Genomic DNA, 21,397 nt, shown 5'->3' with positions numbered 1-21,397 from the left:
TTTGTAGACATAGAAATTACTACTTCTGTAATTATAATCCCTCAGGGGGCAATAGGCTAAACATGAAGAACTTTTACTTTTACATTTTTTTTTCTTATTCAAGCATTCGCATGTGTAAATGAGTTTCCAATATATTAAGTGCCTAAGTATAATTTCATCCGATACAATCTGTATAAAATATAGAAGCCGGCCTCTAAGTTGAGTAAATTGCCTTGTATCATTGGCCGACCTGCAGGACAGCATCTGTGTGCTGCTTCACTTGTAACCTAGGAGCCCAGGTCCTGGTATAATTCGACTCTTAACATTGCTGCTTCCCGAGGAAAAAGCATAATATGAGATATCAACAGTTTCTTTATGCACAACTGCTATTTAATGCCTTGACCGATTTACGACGCCATAGTGCCGTATCAGGATCAAATATCAGCTCCCATGTAGGCCAATAGTGCAAATCCTGCTTTAATGTTAAAACTCGAGGCTTCCCATTCAGATGTACAGTCCTCACACGAACAAACTCTCCATGTTCTATCTCCTAAATTAGTTAATAAACAAATAAGGTCATTACTCCAACTAGGACAAAATTTAACAAAACAACTCTTCAACTACTCAAAAAACACGTTTGAGATGTTCACTCGGAGAAATGAGTACAAAAGTAGCATGCAATGAAGCAGTATATGAGATGCAGGAAGAACTGATTGAAAGGGTATAATTATTAATCACAATAGATACCAAAATAGAAACCTAAGTACAGCCTTGCATCTTTGCTACAAGTTGGCAATAGTCACTCAGCAATCTGTCACATGGACAACCATTACAGAAACAAGAGGATCACAAGTGATGCTTAAGAAAATCTTTTAACATATTTGTGGCTTCCCTTGGTGAAAGCATTAAGCATCTTCGTATATATAAGGTCCAGGAAGTGACTTTCTTGATCGCGTTTGTACTTACAAGCATGCCAAAAAAAGATATAACATGCACAGAAGAAAATAAAATTACATACATGATGTTAAGATATACCTTTGTCACATTGACGAAGGCTTCTAAATCAGGAGTTCGTTTTCCGTTAATTTCAACTATCCATTGAAGAGCATAGAGACCATATCGATGAACCGGACTACCATGACACCACCTGAAACATGGTCAAATATATATCCATCAGGAGAATTTTCATCAAACAAATAAAAGCAAAAGAAATGACTCCTTTGATACAAACGAAGACAAGAATGTCAAAGGGGCAAATACAAGCAAACAGGAAGTAAAGAATGGTAGTATATTCAAGTCCAAAAAGAAAAAAGGGAAAAAAGAATAAATGAGCTTCTCAAACTAAAGGAAAGAGGAAAAGGAAAAAAAATGCAATTCTAGGAAGACCATGAAAGAGAACAAAAGACCAAATGGAAGAGAGAGAATTCAACAGGCCTTCAAATTCGACTACCTTATGGTTAGCTAAAAATAAAGAAAAGTTGAGTTCCTGTTATGGCTTTATGGTATGCTGTCAAAAAGAAATTAGACTAGGCCCATGCTTGCAAACAGTTTGCCAGTACATGCTTAATCTTACATCTAGATTTCAGGGCCTAGCCTAGTTAAGAGGAAGTTATAGTTGAGTGAATTTGTAACAGACCGTAAATACATGCCTTAATAAGCCGACAACCAAACACATCACTCTCATCATTCTAATGATTGATGTTTAAACCATGTCGAATAAAGCATGAAAATTTTTGAAGCCAAAGCAAAAATTCTCACCTCGCCACATACACTCCATGACCCTCTTCAGGGAGAAATCCAAGAGCACGCACTGCAGCATGAGGATCCTGAACAATACAACCACACCAATTTATCACACGTGTTGTTCCATTCCCATCTCTGACATCTGTTCCAACCTGAAGTTCGATTTCTCGACCCTGCAAAACATGAAGTTCAAAGTATAAAGAAACTCAAATTACACTCTCAAACATCCTAAATGACAATTCAATGCCCATTCATGTAAACAAAATATTGGATAATAACTACTTCAGGCACCATTTGTTGACTGAAAACTCACTATTAAAATGAAGACTTGCAAACTAAAATCTAAAATTTATATACAGCAGATCGACTTGCTTACCTGCCGAAAAATTGTAATGTCGAGCTTTCCGTTGTCTTCACCGTCCTTGTCCAATGCTTGGCAAGCATTTTCTATGTCATGGAAGCAAGTAACTGGCTGTTTATTGATTGCCAACACCATATCACCTTGTTCCAGCATATTTTCAGCTTTTGATCCAGCCAAACAACCTTTAACACGCAAAACTTGACGTCTAACTGGATCCTTTTTGACAAGAGCCTACAAGCAACATTAATCAATAGTTAAACAGCATGAATCACAGGATTAACGTATCCAGATACCCTCATTCCATAAAGCATATGTAAATATAGCCCAAGCAGTATCCATTTCTAAAGACATGGTGTCACATAGGAGACATAAGAGAATTTTGTTACATTCTTTTTTGAATTAATCCAATGGTTTTCAGCCATTGGATTGAAATGAAATATCTGAATTACATTTCTCAAAGCTTCTACCTGCAAGATGTGAGAAAGAGAAATGCTCTAAAGGGCTATATTGCTCACATTATGATAAGCAACATTCAGCCATTTGACAAGAATATCTGCATTTTACATTGATGCCCAATTCGCCTTCGAGAAGAAAGCACGGCCCGAGGAAAAATATGTGTTCAGGAACAAGCACTTCACATCATTTTTATCAGCCTACTGCATATCTATTGTTGGAAGCTCCTGTTTTAGCAGTCTACTCTCTATATGGGCCGCTTACACCAGTTTTCATGGATGGCACCTAAAGCTGAGTCAGCTTGCAAAGGGAACCCTAGTTTAAGGAGAGGAACGGTCAATGCACCCCATTGCCTTCCACAACCGGACTCGCTTATTTATCCTAGTTATCAAGCCTTCAACAGTGGCGAATAATCCCGCTTAAGCACTCATAGGCCATTTGCCTTTGGTCCTAGCCAACATTGGAACTGATCCTTAATATCTGGCGTAAAGGGCAACCTTCCCACAGTATCTCGTGATACACTTACCAACGTGCATTTTTTTATCTTATTCCTCTTGCTGCGCTCATTCGCTTGTTCTTCTAGTTAACGCCCCGCTAATAACTGATCCGAGGCTAAGCACATATCCAGACTGTTCTCCACGAATCCTTCAATCTTCCTAGCATCCCATACTCAAGAATGAGGATGAACAGCCCCTTTATTATTACATCACCAGTTTTTTTGTCTTTATTTTTTTCCAGGCTTATGCACATGAGATACGAGAGAGAGAGAGAGAGAGAGAAAGAATTGATCGAATTAGCAACATTGTGGTCACCTTATGGTAACCACCACTGCCATATGGCGTTGTCTTGTTAATAAGCTGCACCCACTCCATTCACAGGGTGCTATATAATCACATCATGAGTGTAGGTGTGTTTCACAAGATGGGTGATATTCCCCACTAGAACATTCCTTTTGTGTAATAAATGTTCTCGTGGGGAGGAATGTCGCCCACCTTATAGAGCATACCTACATATTTGGGGCGATCATAAAGTGCTTTACGAATGATGTTTAATCTGGATTAGACAGTGCTAACACTATGTGGCAATATCACTCACCATAACAAGGACAACATTGTGCTATATAAAGAACAATAACATTTTTTGGTTTGGACTTCTGAAATTTTCAGCAATTGAACCGAAGTTCCTACAGACACATATTTTAATCAAAATCTTAGTTGTCAGATCACATTGATTCTGCTAGGAGAGGGGATGACATGGATTTAAACAGTGGACCTATTTTCCCATGTCAGCACTCATCCTAACCATTGAAAAAATTGTGATGGCTAAGAATTTGTAAACTGGGGGGTGTACATGATCTAGTAGGCGATATTACTCACGCATAGTGTGTGGAAGTGCAGCATAAAATTGTTTTGTTAATCCATAACTTCAGCTCTATTACAATATGCAACAAAATCGATCCATATATGCAATCGCTCAATATCAATTGGGCGACATTTACCAAGGTCATTTTTATATATACGAGAATCAACCAATGAGCAACTTCATCCAAGATATAGTGAGCAACTACACACATGATGAGATTTTGTAATGGCTCGTGAATGGTGCTGAAGTTTTAGATTAACCTAATAGTCTCATCTGGCAGAGTCACAATCCTAAAGCTGAGAAACATCACCCATGATATATTGCACTAAACCACAGACAGCCTCATAATGGTATTTAACTACAACATGAGGCAGTGTCACTCAGTGCCCACTACCTTCTTCCTCTCCAAAATACCCACAGCAGCAGCACAACCTAATTGTTGAATTTCTGCTTTTTTGGTGCACCTCTCTAGAAAAAAATTCTCTCTTCTTTTCCATTTAATTGATTCTTATTCTTTTCTTGTTTCTTCTTTGCCTTTCTTGGAAGTAGCTCTCTCATCTCCCATTCATTAAAAGCTAACTTTTATTTGGGTTCTTATGTGTTAAGACTTCCACTGCAGAGTAAAAGTCAAGAAATGGGGTTGAGCTGTTGGGGTTCGTATCGAAGCATTTACCACAAATTAAAACATAACTTCCTCATCCTGCCACTACCCAAATACACGATAAAGCTGATATCAGATCGTGTTTTTAGCACTCATAGTCAGTGTCTTATGATTTTAGAACCACACAAAGTGAATAGAAAAAGGATTTTTTTCTGGCATTGTATGAAGTGACACCGACTCACAAAGCAGAACAATGAAAGAATGAAATATATAATACGAAAGAATTTCTGCCAAATGTAAAGAGTTAAAGCGAAAAAGGAATCCCTATAAGTTGGAAAAATGCACCCCCCCCCCCCCCCCAAAAAAAAAAAGATGATGCGTTAGGAAGAAAGCATACTTGGACCCAATCATCACTCAGACCGAAACTTCGAGCCTTTGAAAGCAGAGTAGGATAGAGTTCAACCTCCAAAATCCTAACAAGAGGCATTGGCCTTTTGACACCATTTATGAGAAGAGAAGGTCCACTGGCACCAGATATGATTTTGTCAAGAACTCTGCTGATTGTATAAATTGGAATACCTCTGACAAATTGATGATCCTCTGAAGAACTGCAACCAAATTTAACCTGAAATACGAGATTTAAGCATTAACACCAAAATTTGACATAATGAAGTGTCACAAGCAATTAATTAGCTGTAGAAACCTGAGTTGAAAAGCTTCCCCAGATAGCTTGCACCCTTCCATGCTCATCAGTCAGCACACCAGAAAATGTACTACCAAAATCTAGAAAATGGCGTATGAGAATAACCAACTCAACTGAGACCAGCTATTAGAAAATGCTAACCATTTTATGCAAAGTTAGCTGCCTTACCAGTATCAAGCTCAATGACTTCCATATTCATTGCTCTATAGCGTGGACAATCAGCTGAGCTGATATTCAAAGCAGCACATGGATTGGTTACAATTGATTTCCTGGATGTTGCTTGAAGACTTCTACTTAATCCCACGAGATATACAGAATCCCCACGGCGTAATGCAGGCTCTGTTTGATAAATTATGAAGGTAATACACATGATAAAATAGTAAGAACGATCAAACTCACATATTCCTAAAAAAAATAAAAATAAATAGATATTTAAAGCAAAGGGGAAGAAATGCGAAAGGTCAAACTACCAGGAAGTAGTTCAGCAGCACGAACCACCGAGGCACCAGCAACCCCCAAGGAAGAAGGATCATAAGCAATTAGAGCAAAATTATGAACTGGATGTAGAAAGACCACCTGCAATAGAAAGTAGGAACCTTGATTAACATAGAAAAAAATTGCTTTTAGTTATTCATATTAGACAAGTTTACCTCTCCTGGTATTTCAATTGGAAAAGCAGCAAATGACAGCATCACATCAGATGCAGATATTGCAACTGTGTTCTTGTCAACTACAACCAAACCCATGCTTTGTGAATGGTATATGATGACCCCAGTCCCAAAAAAATGCTGTGAATGGACACCATCAATCATACAAGAGGGTGGCACATGAACCTGCAAGTAGAACAATCAATTTATATATCTTTGAAGACATTATTTCTCCCATGCAAGATCTCTCAAAAACACTTCTCAACCAAGACCAGTGGTAGGAATTACAATAAAGAACGGAAAAAATAAATAAATAAATAAAACCAAACAAACTATGTCATAATATTCAACAGCATAACCAATAAAGCTATTATTGTTCATTAAACATTAATATCACAATTGATCATAGAAGAGAGTCTTTAAATGAATTGCAGCAGCATAAAGGGCTTTGAGAATCAGAAATTAATATAACCACAGCCTCACCTAATTATAATCTCAACTAATTATAATACAACAGGCAACAAAATTAATCAATTTAATCTTTTTTAAAAAGAAAATGGAATCAAAATATCAACAAAAGATGAAAAAAAAGTGAAAATATTAATTACACAACTCATTTCATTGAAAACTCTGGTGGCTAAAATTTCTGCATCCTACAGCAATCCCTCAACAATGAAAATTCAAGAGTACCAGAACCCACAATTCTCTATTAACACATACCAACAACTACCAATCCAATTCCACCATCAGTAAAGAATCATTATATACTTCCAAAAAAGCAAAAACTTACATGAATATACAAGACTGGTTGCCAGCATAAACATAAAATCCATTTATTTAAGTATCCAAAGTGTACATTTTGGTACAACAAAATCAATATATCATAATGAAAAATATTATAATTTAGTAAGCAATAAAGAAAATAAAAGTGCCACGAAATAACTTAACAAAAACCCAAGGAAATTGATATAAATAAACAGTTGAGATTTAGAGAATCATTAAAATACTACCTCAAACATTACAAGAGTAGGCTCTATGACACTTTCTGCAAACGATGCATTTGTTGTTGCTGCAGGTGCACCAAAGTAATCTCTTGAGCCTGCATTTTCCATAGTACTTGAATCCTCTAATCTAGCATCTCCACTTTCATGTGGGGAGCAATCGGCAACAACTCCATCAGCAGATATATTCTCTTCTACTCGTCGTTTCTTCCTTCCATTATCAGATTCACCCCGAGAAATTGACTCTGCAGAAGCATGTTCACAGGCGGTTTCCATACTTGTAACACCATCAGTCAATTCTTGGTTATTTCTTTGATGCATATGTTCCATATGAACAAGCTCACCGCATATTGAAACAGTTTGACTTGCTACCCCTTGTACTCCACCATTGATACCAGAAGACGGCATCAAAACCTCAGACAGAATAGCAGGATTTGCAGACCACAGACCGGAACTGTCATTACGAGTGTATATCTGAGGAGGGGCATACCATTCATGGCGATCAATTGTAACTAGGACAGACTGCAGACATTGAAAGAGTTACCAAAAATCAATTAAAATGCTCAACTCATTTAAAGCGAAGACAATATATGTATGAATGAACACAAATGTGCACATTCAGAGAAAGCGTACAAAAAGGAACAATATCCTTTAACCAGGACCACAGAAACTAGACAGTTTCAAGGAATCAATCAAAATACTCAACCGAATGGCAAATACGTATGTACACACACACACACACACACACAAAGAGAAAGAATATATTGTTGCACTATTAAGAGACATGTCCAGGCAGATTGAATAATAGCGTAAAACTAAAAGGAGCCTTCATGCCAATGAATAACAATGACTCAATCAAAGATATGCAACCTTTTCAAGTCAACTGAGGGAACCACAGATATCAATAGTCCATTATTACGGGTGTATGGAATAATTTTCATGACAAACCAAGAACTTGGTCTATGCATGAACTTCTGACAATTTGTCCTGGTTAGAAGCCCTGAATACTTCCTACCAAGCATCCTGTATACTTCTAGTGTGCAAGAGAAATCCCAGTACCGAAGCATGTACATTGAATGAGATCCTCGTATAATTCTAGTGAGAATGGGAGTGAGCGATGGCAATAGAGGAGAAGACTAGTATCTATCACTATTTCAATGAGGCAGAATACTGAGCTGGTTGGATGAGTCTCATTTTTTTCTAGATGTGCTCCACGGCAGCATCATGGTCCTTCCACATGTCCACGTAATACTAAAAACAAATTACTAAAGGGCAAACTGACAGACTTATGCAACCACAACTGATAACCACAAGCCAATACAACTCAGTTTTCAATTATGAACTAGCAGTGTATTGGTAAAACAAACCCATTTCAGCCTGAAATACATGTCTTAGAAGAGGTAGATCTCATCAACTTACTCATTACCATTCACCTATCGTCCGCTTAATATTATCATCCATTCAGCCAACTTATAAAAAGAAGAGAGGAGAAAAGAGATAAAGTTGGTATCCATATAATTAATATATCAACATAACCATTAGGAAAATTCATCATATACATTACATGCAAAACTGTGAACGTAAACATAGTAATGCCTAATGCACATATACATCAACTTGGTAAAAAAATCTGCAAAAGTTAAAATTGTATACCTTCCTGCGATGACGATCCGTATAGCTGCTATATTCTATTGGAACTCGAGCACCTCTCGATAGCTTGGATAGAACAGAGATTAGATCCTCAAGCCGTGATATCTCCTCACCAGCAAATTTCTTAATGATGGCATGGCGAGGAACTCCTGCTCTAAATAGCATATAGCTGCAACAGTTGAATATAATAATTTAATTACATAAAATAAAATTTATATTGTAGAAAGAGTAATCTCACTTTCTTTTTCTCTTTTTTCTTTTTTTTTTGTGTATATAGGAAGCATATGAAATTTTATTTAAGATAATTAAAAAAAAAAATCAAGACTATCCCAATCAAGAGAAAGGGGAAGCTGTTAGGAACCTTTTAAAAGAGAAGCTCAATACTCAATGTAGGCCTACCAACAACTAAAAGGAGTTCTGTAGCAGCGACTTGACAGCCAATACATGACAACATGTAAACAATAGAAAAAACCAAAAAGCAAAATTTGTAAAGTGTATCTAAACTTACCCAGGTTCTGCAACGTATACAAGACCACAAGGAAAACGGAAATTTCTAGCCTGTTCAAGCAAACAGATATAAGAATAATGAGACATTGTGTTCAAGTCAAACCAAAAGATAACCATGTTAGCAGAAACAAAGTATTCCACTTGACGACAATCATGTCAAATTCTGAAATACTTGACCACACAATCTATAAAGTCGGCAGAACGCTAAACAAAAGGTCCAAATCACATAGAATGTTCAGCATAAACTACAAAACGGCATAGCACTCTCAAACAGTTGAACATTGTGATGAAATTGAAAGGAACCACCATACAACGGTCCAAAAGCCACAAGCCAACCATCATTTGTGCCAAAAAGAACCACGAATTGGGAGCAATATAAATCACAAAATGAGAAGCCTAAGATGGTCTTTTCCCAACCATAGGAATTTCAAATAACTTTATTTGTTAACATGGAAGACAAATAAACAACTGTACTGCTCCTATGAGCTTCTACACAGCATGCTAAACAGATAATGACTACCAAATTGTACCCAAGCTAATGCTTCCGCTGAGAAAATGATTTCTTGAGATTCTGAGGCTAAAAAGTTCTATTTTCCCAACATACAGAAATTAAAAAAAAAAAATAGAAAAAGAAAAGCTTGACATTCTTATAAGACAAAAACTGCAACATTTAGCCTACCTGTTGATAAGATAGAGGGTGTATCACTGCGCCACTTACTTCTAAGAAGTAGTCAGGAGTTATTGAGTGTAAATCCTGAACCTGAAAAACTAAGGAGGAAGTGTTAGGTTCTGCGATCATAATGGAAAAAGAAAGAGAAGCAAGTCTCACCACTAAGTTTACAGTCATTGATATGCCACCCCTTTCAATCAGCAACTCAATGTTTTTGTCAACACCGTCATCAAGCAAAGTCTCCAATTTCAGAAATTGAGTAATTACCTGCAAATAATTTTATTGATTAAAGAAAAATCATCCACTATATAAAACTGCACTTATCCCACACTTATCCCACAATTTTCATTTAAAAAGAAAAAGAAACAAAAAAAAAAAGTCCCACTGAAGGTGTAACTTACTTCACCATTTACACGAACAAGCACGTCACCTGGCTCCAGTCGTAAATGGGCTGGCCCACCTGGCACCTGAAATATCAATAGAATCATATAATAAAACATCTACTAAATATACAATTTAGAATTTGAAACACCCAAATTTGCTCACCACAGAGTCAACAACAAGCAATCCAGTTTCCCCTGGGGGGGACGCATGCCGCACCATCTAAAAGAGTGACAACACAGCTAGCCAATGAGAAATCCCCACTCTTGGCAACAATTATTGATGAAAACAATATGATAAAGGTAAAGGGAAACAACTAGGTACCTGTTCTGTTGCACTTTGGAGACCAAGACGCCGTGTCTCATCAAATCCTTTGTGAACAAATGTCACCTACGTCATAAATAACAGACAATCACATTGCCAACCACTTATATCTAGCACAAATATCATCCTATTATGAAGCGCTAATATTCCAAGAGAAAATTTAAATAAATAAAAACCCACAATTTCTCACTGCAACAATCCTATTTTCATCAATTTTAATTTATGATAATAAGATGTTGCAATAGCTAACATGCTTTGGGATGAATTTAAGGGATGAATTGCACAAGGGGGAAAAGAAAAGAAAGAAAGAAATTTCATAGGAAAGCCAAGGCATTTATAGACCAGACGGCAAAATTTTCTTGATCTTCTAGGGAATATTAACATGTTAAACCATAAGACAGGACATCATCTATTGTAAAACAAGGAAGATACAAAGAACCGTGTATAACACTGGACCAATGTGATGGGCCCTCTATAAGACAATACTGCTATTAGTTTCTAGAACATAGTATTAAAACAGGACATTAGCTATCGTAAAACAAGGTAGATACAGAGAACTGTGTATGATATTGGACCAATGTGATCGGCCTTCATATCAAGAAAGTCAGTCACTACAAGGATATCAAAAAATAACAAACCTGTAGCGTACCACGAGGAATAGAGACCGCCTCCCATTTATGTATGTTACAATCTCTCCTTTCCTGGAGGAATCTTAATGCCCTAACAACCTGAAAAATAGACAACAATGTGTTTCAGATGCAAGAAACAATAATTTATCCAACAATTGCTACTTTGAACAGCTTCATGATATTCAAATCAATGTATTGAAAAAAATATCAAAGCAAACCTAAAGTACAAATATAAAAATTGGGTTAAAAAACTCCTAAAGACAAATGTGCTGAACGGTGACCAGAACAGATGCATGCGTGTAATGAAAAGTTTTAGTATTATTAACAAAATAGGTCTTAACCAAATTAAAATTCAAAAAAAAAATAATAATAATAGTAAAGGTGACCAGCTTGGTAATGCAAAGAAAACCCATATAATAAATCATGTTAAGTAACAAAAGAGAGAGGAACACATTCAGATCATAAATTAAAACTTCAAATCTAAACATACGCCATGGCCTAAAGTACAGTAATAGGATCTACTGGAGAGGTTAAGCATTCTAGTATATAGCATTTCACTATTTCAGTCAAAGATATCTGGCGTTATACCTTTAAAAGGGCTAATTTGAATACCACATACTAGCATTATCGTAGAACACGAAAAATTCATATCAATAGCCAAAAATACAATACCAACAATTAATATGATACTTCTTTTATAATCCTTACAGGACTGCCTTGAATCAGTGCATGCCTCAGAAACTTTTAGACCCACAATTCAAGCAAACCAATAACTAGAGAACCATCATAAACACATAACATGTCTTATATAATCTCTCATTGTAATAAAGTACCAGTCTTATAAAAATAGTAGACTAAATGATTCATAATTAATCTACATAAATGCATAATATCTTATTTCTTTAATAGAAGTTAACTACTCCAACTAGAACTCAAACTAAAGTGTTAACACGAGGAACTTCCATAGCATGTAAGATCTTCCCTGAGCTTGCTAAAGTCACTTTAGTTATGGTTTCTAAGTGACTCGTCACAAACCAAGCACAGTGAGATATCTGGTTTAAATTATTTACATCACCACAAAGCCTATGCGCCATCTCAGATAATATTACAAGTGTTGCACAAGGGTGAAGCAAATAAATAAAAGAACTTACTCGTTCCAAAGGTAAAAAAAATGCCGATGCACTAGATGACTTGCTACCAGCATTCAAGGCCACTGCCCTGCCTTGCCAATCAATAACTGGAGAACCGCTTGACCCACCCTTAGTCCCAGATGCTGCCTGAAATTATAGTAAAATATAAGTTAGAACCCAAAAGCAAATACTTTTGGGTCAAGCCGTATTAAACTACACTAATATAAGACCAACTGGCAACAATACATGCATGTTTAAGCAAGTCAATAGCAGAACCACATGATGCTTTATCCCAAATTAGCATAGGTTAACAGGCTATGGACAATTTCACAACAGCTATAATTACACCAAAGTTACCAGAATTTTGACATTAAACCAAAAAAAAAAAAAAAACCACAAACAATAGTGCTTTCTTTCTTCCTGGAACTGGCCCTTATAACTTTATTTTGCAGTTCTGATATGCAGTAATCTCACGTTCATCTGTTCTAATTCATCCTTATTCTTTGAGTAACCCTTATAGCAATTGACATCTCTTTTGAGTAGTAACGTTCTAATCTTCGAAAAAGTAAATCAAATATAAAAATTTTCAATGATGAGGCTGCTCTGTCTAAGATTATCTTCACATAGTAGTCACTCATTCCTGTACTGCAATTTTGACATAAAATGGTTCAAAGTGCATCTATCTTTCTGGTTCACCTTTCTAGAGAAAGGCGTGACCAAAAATCTGCCAGCCTAATATAAATATGCTTAGGATGCATCCAGTGAGACCATAAGCCAAAAACAGTAAACTATATGCTTACTCCAAACAATATGAAGAGAAAGCTACAGCTAAAAAACCAAATATTGACTCAAGGAAAGGCAAATTATCCAATATTATTCATCTGATTTCTTCCAACCAGTATATTATATGCTTACTTGCATGTAAAATGTATTGAAATCGTTATAGCCATCCCTGCACCAATTACCAGTTGCTGTTAGCTATTATGCACAGAGGATATAAAATTTGACATAAAGCTTTATGGGTAAATTGACAATATTGTACCACTTACTTCTTGTAGTGAGGAGCATCTCTATCTAAACGAGCAAGAGTGCCTGCCAAAATTGAAACCTGCAAATTCAGAGACTACAGAGTATCAATAAAATATTCAATGTAGACAATTTTTTTTATGGGATAAACATCAAGATTAGTAAATTATTGATGAGGAATAACATCTGTGATGTGAATACCTTCTCACCACTGTCATTACCGACAACCCTGATTTCAAGTCCAACACAAGCAGCTTCAGGAGCAAGAGGAATCTCATCGTAGTTAAGAAACTGTATTGCACTTGGATCATAGCGAAAGAAACCAAAATCATGAACCTAAAAGTAAATGCAGAAAACATTAGTACAAAAAACATGCGAAGCACATTAAATGTTAGAACAGAAGACACATGCTCATGTCAACCCAAAAGAATCAGATGCCATTCAAATGTGTTTAATACACTAAAAACCGATTATATGAAGAATTAAATGCCAAGAGGTCAATGTGATGAAGACACTGAACGTAATGGTAAAAATCATTCTTTTCTCTCCACTTAGCACTTTCTCCTCTTTCCACTTCCAGAGAATATTCCATCTTTCAATATTTAGATTAACTTTAACATTTAAAAAGGAAAAAAGAAAAAAAGTGAAAACGGTCCAACAACGAGAGAATCCAAAACGAAACAACTGATAGTTCACTCACTGGATCTCTATATATAGGATACACTGGAATTTCTTCTCTGTTAACAAACATAGCCTCTGCAACTACAGGTCCTACAGATCCACGAGAATCAAAAATAGAAATCAGAAAATATACCCAAAAAAATAAAATTAAGCGGAGAAATGCCATGTTCGAGCATCAACATGGAGTAACAAAACGAAACCTGGCTTGACGACGTGGCGATTAGTCAAGATGATGCCACGGCGCTTGTCAACGACGAAGCCGGTGGCGTAACTAGCACCGGCGGCCTCGGTATCGAAGGCGCGACACGCGGTGGTTCGGAGAACGACGACGGCGGGGACCACTTTGTTAAGAGCCTTACGCCAGTCGTCGGCGGTGGCTACATTTTCTCGCAACGGAGGGTCTACCTCCATGCACATATCCTCCTTCACGGGCGAATCAACCCCCGCCAGCGCACTTCCCAAGCGTTCTCCCATTTTTCTTTTCTTTTCGTTTGTATGTTCTAAAATTTTCTCGGGAAAGTTTTAGGGTTTGGCTTTTTTTTCTGAATTGTCAGAGATTTGAGAGAGAGAGAGTGAGTGAGAGAGGATTTAACTGCTGAGTCAAGTTTGGACTTTTTTAGTCCAATCGTAAAGGGAGAGAGAGTGTGTATCTGCGTGAGAGTGAGTCAGACTTTCGATTTTTAGTGTTCATTATATTATTATTCCATTATTGAATGTTATTAGAGACCACATTAATAAATCAAGATTTTGTAAATTTAATTAATATACTTATTGATGCTGAAATCTGCTCGTCCTCTGTCTGACTAGATCTTTACACAAACGTCATTAATATTTTAGCGCCGTCTGTGGAGAGTGAATAAAAAGCTACCACTAAATTCGTAATTACTGGAGAAGCAGTGAACGGTTAGAGATGGATGTGTCAAGGAAGGATGCTGTGAGGGAGGACAATGAAACTGTGAAAACAATCACTCTCTGAGAAATTACAAATGAAGCCCGAGAGAGGGTGACGCAAGATCGACTGGAGCGGATGGAGAAACAAATGGAGACTCTCGCGGCCATACTATATGAGCTGAGGGATGAGCGGAGAAGGGATTGTGAAACCCCCGTGGGGAGAGATGAAGTAGGAGCAGAACCCAGCCTCCGGAGGCGTAGAGTCGAGGAAATTCCTCTGCCGGCAGACCAACCTAATGGGGTGCATCCCCACAGATGTACTGGTCGGGTTCCAGGAGAACGCGCGGATGAAGGAAGGGACCAACCTCGCCCCGGACGGGTACTGAAAATTGATGGCCAAGGGGGCAATATTGATGAATGAGAGCTCAGAAAGCGGTTCCAGAATGCCGAGCAGGAGCGAGATCAGATAGTTGCACGTGATCCTGACCGTGCTGTAGAATTGGAGAGAGAGGTGCGCAGATTAACGCAGGTGATGGAGGAGATACAGGGCAAGAGGAAGCCCCCGAACTGAAGGATAATGTTAGATGAAGAATCTTTGTTATCAACCGAGATCATGGGTACAGTAATCCCAAGAGATTTCCGTTTTCCTGACCTCAAATACTTCGGGCGAAGTGATCCGCAGGTGCACATTGAGCGTTTCAACGACATGACGGGTGTGCAGGGGCTAACACCAGCTCAGAGGTGCATGGTGTTCCCATTGACAGTAGAGGGACGAGCCCGAGAATAGTACCGCAAGCTGCCCCGAGAAAGTATAAAGGGGTACGAGCAGATGTGCCAGGAGTTGGCCGAACAGTTCCGAGAAGCAGTGGCCCCAGAGGACAACATGATGGAACTGATGGGGATGAAAAATGAGGAGCATGAATCCCTTCGAGATTTTATAAAACGATATTACCGAGCCGTGCTGGATCTAGAAGCTTTTAATCACCCGCAGGCGTTGAGGGGATTAAAAGAAAGTGTAAGAATCGACCGATTGTGGTATAACTTAAGAAGCCCCCTAGTACAGAATTACTCAGCGGGGTATGAACGGGCGAGGCGAGATATAGAAATTGAAAAGGAGAAATCAGCAAGGATAAAAAGTGAACAGCTGGAAGAGCTGAGATGAAAGGAATGGAGAGCCCCGAATGGGAGCGAGTCGGGAAAGCGAGCTGGGGAATCTTCAGTAATGGGTGGAATATCAGCTCGGTCCCGCCCTTACCCCATAACTCCGAGATCACAACAGTTCCAACACAACCGGGCTCAACCTCCGCGCCCCTCGTACCCAGAGCGGCAGCGAGAATTCAGGCAGATGGCTGCCCACCCTTATCACAACACTCCCAGAGCGTTAAATGCAACTAATTCGAGGTCTGGACGACCAGAGCAGCTACCGGCCATACCAGCCCGAGGTGACATCCATGATAGCCGAGCAGTTCAATTGGTTGACCAGAGCGTGGCATATATACATTACACTACATTAAAAATCTCCATGGAGGAACTGTATAAAAGGATCGAGGGACGAGGCCTACTGTACCCTCTAGCCCCTATAACAAAACCTGTTCACCGATGGGATAAGAGCAGATTCTGCAAATTTCACGACACTCAAGGTCACACTATCAGCCAATGTCGTGACCTAAAGATTCAGGTGGAGGATTTAGTGAGGAACCGATACTTGGATGAGTATGTAGATGGAGTGTCCCCTGTCATTGAATCATAATACACACGGGATGAAGGAGTTAAGAGGGATCTAGAACGTGAACAGCCGGCTATCCGTGTTATAGCAGGAGGGCCAACATTGGCTGGGGATTCGAACAGGGCACAGAAGAACTATGAGAAATACGCCATGATCAGCAAAGAAGTGCTTTTCAATTTGCCAGCAGCCAAGAAGACAAAAGTGCTGTAAGTTCCCATTATGTGGACAAATGACGACGAAGAGAGTATTTTATATCCTCATAAGGATGCACTGGTGATTAAGGTACAGAATTATGACGAATACTGGTAGATACGGGCAGCTCGGTTTACATCCTGTTTAAGTCGGCCCTAGATGATATGGGAATTGCAGACTTGAAGTTGGAACGGACAAATACATCCTTAAAGAGATTTGGAGGGGGACGGTTAACTCCCATGGGGATCATCGAACTCCTGATTATTGTGGGGATAAAGCCATTTAAAAGAACGATGATGTTGGACTTTGTCGTGGTAGAGGAAAAAAGCCCTTACCAGATGATACTGGGGAGACCGTTCATGAGGATAAGCCAATGTGTAATGTCCATGCATTATCTGGCGCTGAAGCACAGAGTAAATGGAGTTGTTGGTGTAGTCAAAGGCGACCAGAGAATGGCAAGGAGCTGCTATGCTACAGTGGCCAAGGAAACGCTGCAGGTTACCTCTCTAGATAACTGAGGGGATTCGAAAAAAGGTCACCAGGAACCTATCGAGATGTTGGAGGGAGTTGTTGTAAGCAAGAGTAACTCGAGCAGAGTAGTTAAGGTCGGGTCAGAATTGGGCGAAACAATAAAAGATGAGCTGGTGAAGTGTGTACAGTCTCATGCAGACATATTTGCCTGGTCTCATGAGGATATGCCAGGAATTGATCGAAGGGTAGCCTGCCACAAGTTGGCGATCAGGAGAGGAGTAAGGCCGGTGAGGCAGAAAAGGAGGTGCTTCAACCAGGAAAGCTAAGAGGCCATAAATGTCGATGTGGAAAAGTTACTGAAAGCAGGATTTATAAGAGAAGTTAAGTACCTGGAGTGGATTTCCAATATAGTATTGGTAAAGAAGGCCAATGGGAAGTGGAGAATGTGTGTAGACTTCACGGACCTCAATAAGTCATGCCCGAAGGACAGCTTTCCCCTACAAAAAATAGATCAGTTGGTGGACTCAACAGTGGGTCATAGTCTGCTCAGTTTCATGGACGCCTTTTCCGGATACAACCAGATACCCATGGACGAGCAGGATGAGGAAAACACCACCTTTATAACTAACATGGATTTGTTTTGTTATAGGGTGATGTCTTTTCGCCTGAAAAATGCAGGAGCTACCCATCAAAGATTAGTGAACAAGGTCTTCAAACCATTGATCGATCACACTATGGAGGTATATGTGGACGATATGATTACAAAGTTAAGGGAACCGAGAGATCATGTGAAGCACTTAGAAGAGACCTTTGAATTACTGAGAAGGTATGAAATGAAGCTGAACCCGGAGAAATGTGCATTTTGGGTCAGCTCGGGTAAATTTTTGGGATACCTGGTGAGCCACCGAGAGATTGAGGCCAACCCGAAAAAGATACGGGTGATGATAGAAATGAGGTCCTCATGAACAGTTAAGGAAGTGCAGAGCCTTACAGGGAATTTGGTACCATTGAACCGATTCATTTCGCGAGCCACTGATAAGTGCCACCGTTTCTTCCAAATCATAACGAAAGGGAGGAAGATGGAATGGACATCGGAATGCGAGGAGGCATTTGGACAACTGAAGGAATACCTAGCCCGCGCCCCGTTACTATCAACTCCGAGAGAGGGTGACCAACTGCTTTTGTACTTGGCAATCTCTAAATGAGTTACCAGTTCGGTATTAGTCAGGGAGGAAGAATGAAGGCAACACCCGGTATACTATACAAGCAATGCCCTAGTGAACGCAGAAACCAGGTATCCACTAATGGAGAAGTGGGTGCTGGCTCTAATAACGGCAGCATGCAAACTCCGACCATATTTCCAAGCTCACCAAATTGTTGTGATGACTGACCAGCCCCTTCGGCGAATGCTTCAAAAACCAAATGCATATGGTCGGTTGGTAAAATGGTCCGTGGAGTTGAGCGAGTTTGACCTATCTTATAAGCCCCGAGAAGCAATCAAAGCCCAAGTTCTGACCGATTTTATAGTTGACCGAGCTGAACCAGGGGAAGAGATTCGGGAGGAACAAGCAATTGAGCAGGAGAAACCAGAGGGGGTGTGGCTGGTGATGGTTGATGGGTCGCGTAGTGAACAAGGGTCCGGAGCAGGAATGGTAATACGAAGCCCAGAAGGGGTCGAGGTATCCTATGCAGTAAAATTCGAGTTTCAGCTTACGAATAACCAAGCTAAATATAATGCCTTCATTACTGGGCTCGGGCTCCCACACGTGCTACGAGCTGAAAGAGTAGAAATCTGAGCAGATTCCCAGCTAGTCTGTAATCAGCTCTGCGACCAATTTCAAGTAAGGGAAGAGAAGTTGGGGCTTTACTTGAAGAAGGCGAAGCAAATGGTCGGACTCTTTAAAGAGGTAGAGGTAAAGCAGATATCGCGGAATGAGAATTACCGAGCCGATATTTTGGCTAGGATGGCTGCAATTGCAGATCCAAAATTACCTAAGTCAATTCCACTAGAGGTGAGGATGTCACCAAATATAGGGGGAGAAGTAGAGGTGATTAGAATAAGCACTGGAGAATCCTAGATGGACCCGATCCGCAATGGAGTATTACCAGAGGACAAAAGGCAAGCCAGAAAATTAAAATGCCAAGCAGCGAGGTACACGCTACTTGACGGAGTGCTGTATTGCCGAGGGTTCACCTTGCCCCTTTTGAGATGTTTGGATGACGAGGAGGCAGATTATGTATTGAGGGAGATTCATGAAGGGATATGTGACAATCACTCGGGAACAAAAACTTTAGCCTTCAAGGCACTCCGGCAAGAATACTTCTGGCCAACCATGCACCAGGATGCGAAAATGATGGCAAAGAACTGTAAAACTTGCCAAAACTTCTCTGAGGTTCCTGCACAACCCCCAGAAAAGCTGACCACTATGACGTCCCCATGGCCTTTTGCTTAATAGGGAATCGACCTGATTGGCCCGTTACCAAAGGGCCGAGGAGCAGCAACACATGCTATTGTAACAATAGATTACTTCACCAAGTGGGTAGAAGTGGGAGTCCTCAGCCAAATTACGGAGAGAAAGACAACGGATTTTATTTAGAAGAATATCATCTGCAGATACGGAATCCCCTATACCATCATCACAGACAATGTGAGGCAATTCGACAACAACTTCAGAGAATTTTGCGGAACCTAGGGGTGGACCTGAAGTTCTGCACCCCCGCACACCCCTAGGCAAATGGACAAGTGGAAGCAGCCAACAAAGTAATAAAGAAACTCCTGAAAACAAGACTGGGAGAGAAGAAGGGAGTTTGGGTCGACGAATTACCAGGAGTACTGTGGGCTTACCGAACAACTCACAAAACCGCCACCGGGGAAATCCCGTTTGCTTTAGCTTTTGGTCATGAGGGGGTAGTCCCAGCAAAAATTGGAGTAGGAACGCATTGAACATAACATTTCAATGAGGAGCAAAATGATGAGCAGATCTGCTTGAGCCTAGACCTATTGGAGGAGAAAAGGGAAGGGGCCTCGTAGAAAGTGGCCCAGTGTCAGCAGAGGGTCACGCGTTATTACAACAAGAAAGTACGCGTAAGGTAGTTCCGAGCAGGGGATTGGGTGCTTCAGAAGGTGAATTAAAACACTAGGGATCCTTACCATGGCGTGCTCGACTCGAAATAGGAATGCCCGTACATGGTGATTCGAGCGACTGGACCAGGAGCTTACAAGCTAGCGTACCCAGACAGACGAGACGTGAAGAAGTCGTGAAACGTCGAGCACTTAAAGAAGTATTTCCAGTAAGCAAAGTACTCTACTAAGTCTTCATTTTGACAAGTTATTTCTATTAAATGCATGATGAAGTGTTACACATGCATATATTTCGCATTTTTGTAATGCATTCAAATTTCAATAAAGATGAATTCAACATGAAATCCCTCTGTTGACAGTCCTATTAAATTTTTACTAAGGCAAATATGTGTCTACTCCTGCTCGGTCACCGAAGACCAGCAGGCAATTATAAGAAATTTTACTAAGGCAAGTAAGTGTCTGTTCCTGCTCGGTCAACGAAAGACCAGCAGACGATTCCACGAAATTCGACTAAGGCAAATAAGTGTCTGCTCATGCTCGGTCACCGAAGACCAGAAGGCAATTGCAAGAAATTTTACTAAGGCAAGTAAGTGTTTATTCCTGCTCGGTCAACAAAAGACCAGCAGGCGATTCCATGAAATTCGACTAAGGCAAATAAGTGTTTGCTCCTGCTCGGTCACCGAAGACCAGCAGGCAATTGCAAGAAATTTTACAAAGGCAACCAAGTGCCTGTTTCTGCTCGGTCAACGAAAGACCAGCAGGTAATTTTACGAAAATTCTACTAAGGCAAGTTAGTACCTGCTTCTGCTCGGTCAACAAAAGACCAGCAGCCAATTTTATGAAAATTCTACTAAGGCAAGTTAGTGCCTGCTTCTGCTCGGTCAACAAAAGACCAACAGCCAATTTTACGAAAATTCTACTAAGGCAAGTTAGTGCCTACTCCTGCTCGATCAACGAACGACCAGCAGGTAATTTTGCGAAAATTTTACTAAGGCAAGCGGATGTCTATTCCTGCTCGGTCCATTAAATAACCAGCAGGCAAAATCAGATAAATTGTCAAGTTAATTTGCAGAAACAATCCATGAGCAAAAATAAGACAAGAAAGCCAATAGAGAGCATTTAAAAATTTATAAATGTTCAAATGTTTACAAAATAAATGAAAATCTAGAGTCTATACAAAAATAGAC

The 21,397-nt window shown here is 39.6% G+C and overlaps 1 protein-coding gene across 2 annotated transcripts; it reads right to left on the bottom strand.

Annotated features, from left to right (window-relative positions):
• Positions 1–14,497, bottom strand: LOC102608635 (protease Do-like 7). 2 transcript variants are annotated; one of them, XM_006482082.4, is made up of 25 exons: positions 14,049–14,497; positions 13,868–13,938; positions 13,369–13,503; positions 13,191–13,249; positions 13,057–13,093; positions 12,163–12,288; positions 11,021–11,110; positions 10,383–10,448; positions 10,224–10,280; positions 10,079–10,144; positions 9,837–9,944; positions 9,687–9,767; positions 9,009–9,058; positions 8,504–8,669; positions 7,195–7,372; positions 6,860–7,095; positions 5,853–6,035; positions 5,673–5,778; positions 5,371–5,541; positions 5,203–5,282; positions 4,897–5,124; positions 2,099–2,314; positions 1,738–1,895; positions 1,015–1,126; positions 1–529 (listed from the first exon to the last, which is right to left on the bottom strand). In XM_006482082.4, exons 1-25 carry the CDS (start codon positions 14,320–14,322, stop codon positions 353–355), a joined length of 3,231 nt encoding a protein of 1,076 aa, XP_006482145.1. In that variant the 5' UTR covers positions 14,323–14,497; the 3' UTR covers positions 1–352. The 2 variants fall into 2 exon arrangements, with proteins under 2 accessions (XP_006482145.1, XP_006482144.1); XM_006482081.4 differs by having other exon boundaries at positions 6,860–7,372; positions 14,049–14,496.
• Between the last annotated feature and the right edge of the window lie 6,900 nt (positions 14,498–21,397).

Source organism: Citrus sinensis, chromosome 6 (assembly GCF_022201045.2).
Source record: "Citrus sinensis cultivar Valencia sweet orange chromosome 6, DVS_A1.0, whole genome shotgun sequence".
NCBI lineage: Eukaryota > Viridiplantae > Streptophyta > Magnoliopsida > Sapindales > Rutaceae > Citrus > Citrus sinensis.
This window is presented reverse-complemented; position numbering and strand designations above follow the sequence as displayed.